General features: G+C 59.9%; 1 protein-coding gene across 1 annotated transcript; it reads left to right on the top strand.

Annotated features, from left to right (window-relative positions):
- Window positions 1-287: 287 nt before the first annotated feature.
- Window positions 288-1,826, top strand: LOC125541683 (desiccation-related protein PCC13-62-like). The gene is made up of 3 exons (XM_048705024.1): window positions 288-764; window positions 889-1,114; window positions 1,275-1,826. Exons 1-3 carry the CDS (start codon window positions 409-411, stop codon window positions 1,644-1,646), a joined length of 954 nt encoding a protein of 317 aa, XP_048560981.1. The 5' UTR covers window positions 288-408; the 3' UTR covers window positions 1,647-1,826.
- Window positions 1,827-2,236: the final 410 nt, after the last annotated feature.

The raw sequence follows: 2,236 nt of genomic DNA, 5'->3' as shown, positions 1-2,236 counted from the left end.
GTCTAATTTGCGCCACCATTGTGTGTGCTTCAGGAGCCCATGGTAAGGTCCAAAACTAGAAAACTGCACAGAAAACGTCACACAATGGAGTAATGGTCGACCCACTCAAATTTCCTCCAAGACAAAGGAAACAGCGACCTGCCGTTTAAACAACGCCACACGTAGCTCCCGCGGACGCCACACCCTTGGCGCGCCACCCCCACTCCTCTTCCCGTTCCCGTCCACGTCACGCTCCACGTTGCACCCCTTCCGCATGTGCCGCACCGCCTATATTACATTCGCCGATCGCGAGGACGAGAACACGCACAAGTCAAGTCCCCCAAACCTGCAGATCAGTGATCCTACCATCATCCTTGGCGTCCAAACTCCCAACTCGTGATCATACTACGAGCTGCAAGTAGTATTGCCATGGCTGCGCCGGCCACCTTCGTCGTGGTGGTCGCCTTGGTGGCGGCTGCTCTCTGCGGCGGCGTCTGCCGGGCGCAGGACATGGACAACGAGTGGGCACGGTACCGCGGGTTCTTCGGCGGCGGCGGCACGCTGCTGCCACAATCGGACGTGGACCTGCTGGAGTTCCCGCTGAACCTCGAGTACCTGGAGGCGGAGTTCTTCTGCTGGTCGGCGCTGGGCTACGGCCTCGATGGCATCGACGTCAACCTCACCGGCGGCGGCCCGCATCCCATCGGTGGCCAGACCGCCGTCCTCACCCCCTTCGTCCGAGACGTCGCCACACAGTTCTGCTACCAAGAAGTTGGCCACCTCAGGTACGTACGCAATTAACCTCACAATTCGGCCACTCGGACTCTCTCCCGACCAAGAAATATTAGTAGCAGAGAAGTAGCATACTAGCATGTCGTTTATGAACAGTACGTGCGTGTGTCTGTGCAGGGCGATCAAGCAGAACGTGAGGGGATTCCCGCGGCCGCAGCTGGACATCAGCGCGACCAACATCGGCAAGATCGTGGAGCAGGCGATGAACACGACGCTGGACCCGCCCTTCAACCCCTACGAGAACAGCCTCAACTTCCTCATCGCCTCCTACATCATCCCGTACGTCGGCCTGACCGGCTACGTCGGCGCCAACCCCAAGCTCCTCACTCCTCAGGCCAGAAGGGTACGTACCTAGGCTACACCACACGCGTGATCACCCTACCACCAGCCGTATCGATCAGACACACAAAATGCGTGCATGCGTACTGATCGATATTCCCATTAATTACATGTACGTGATACTCTAATTAACTTGTCGTACTTCTGTGATTGATTGCACGCAGCTGGTGGCGGGACTGCTGGGCGTGGAATCCGCACAGGACGCGGTGATCCGGGCCCTGCTGTACGAGCGCGGACTGTCGCGGGTGGCGAGCTATGGTGTTGGTGTGGCGGAGGTGACCGCGCACATCTCCGAGCTGCGGAACGAGCTTGGGAGGAGGGGGGTGAAGGACGAGGGGCTAGTGGTGGCGCCGGGTGAGGGGCCCGAGGGGCAGACCGTGGGGAACATCATCGCCGGCGACCGCTACTCGCTCGCTTACGATCGCACGCCCGAGGAGATCCTCGGCATCGTGTACGGCACCGGAAGCCCCGCCCAGGCCGGCGGCTTCTTTCCCCAGGGCGCTGACGGCCGCATAGCCAGGGGGCTCCTCATGTAGACGATCAATCGACGGACATATATACAACTGGAGTGTTGTTCTCGATCGCAAGTTGTAGACTATATGCATCATACATGTGTGTGTGTGTCAGTGTGTGTGTGTGTGTGTGTGTGTCTTGTCCTTATGGATGCTAATAATCAATAAAAGGACCTATGCAATAGGCAAAATGTTTTCCCATCAGCGTCGGCATCTGGCAAGTTCGAGAACCAACCATGGAACCCTAAGCTTCATGTGACAGCGGACGAATTTGGTCGGACTTTGAGGCCTACATTATGAAGATATTCAGCTGAGGTTTTATAGAGTTGGACGGCTTCGCTCGCTCGGCCCCCTGCCGCCGCCGCCGTCCTCTCCTCCAGCCTTCCGCCCCCGCCGCTCCCTCCTGCCGCTGTTGTCGGCATGGTCCGCCGGGCGCTGCCCGCGCGGCGATGGCGGCGACGGGCCCTTCTTTCCACGCTTGTGTAGGGGCGCGGGGTTCTGTGGGTCGCGGGCATTCCTGATGCGGCGACGTGGCCGTTGGCCGCGGGGCGCGTGGTGGTGTGGCTGGCCGGCGGCATCCGCTCTGCGCAGATCTAGGCCCTTTTGGGCCCATC

Source organism: Triticum urartu, chromosome 2A (assembly GCF_056163025.1).
Source record: "Triticum urartu cultivar PI428250 chromosome 2A, HENAU_Tu73, whole genome shotgun sequence".
Lineage (NCBI taxonomy): Eukaryota > Viridiplantae > Streptophyta > Magnoliopsida > Poales > Poaceae > Triticum > Triticum urartu.
Note: the sequence above shows the minus strand (reverse complement) of the source record. Positions and strands in the feature narration are given on the sequence as shown.

Bases quoted from the DNA above. Each gene is read 5' to 3' on its own strand.
- LOC125541683 (XM_048705024.1), top strand. From the start codon at position 409: ATGGCTGCGCCGGCCACCTTCGTCGTGGTGGTCGCCTTGGTGGCGGCT. The intron at 765-888 runs GTACGTACGCAA...GTGTCTGTGCAG, and splicing joins CAAGAAGTTGGCCACCTCAG to GGCGATCAAGCAGAACGTGA. The intron at 1,115-1,274 runs GTACGTACCTAG...GATTGCACGCAG, and splicing joins TCACTCCTCAGGCCAGAAGG to CTGGTGGCGGGACTGCTGGG.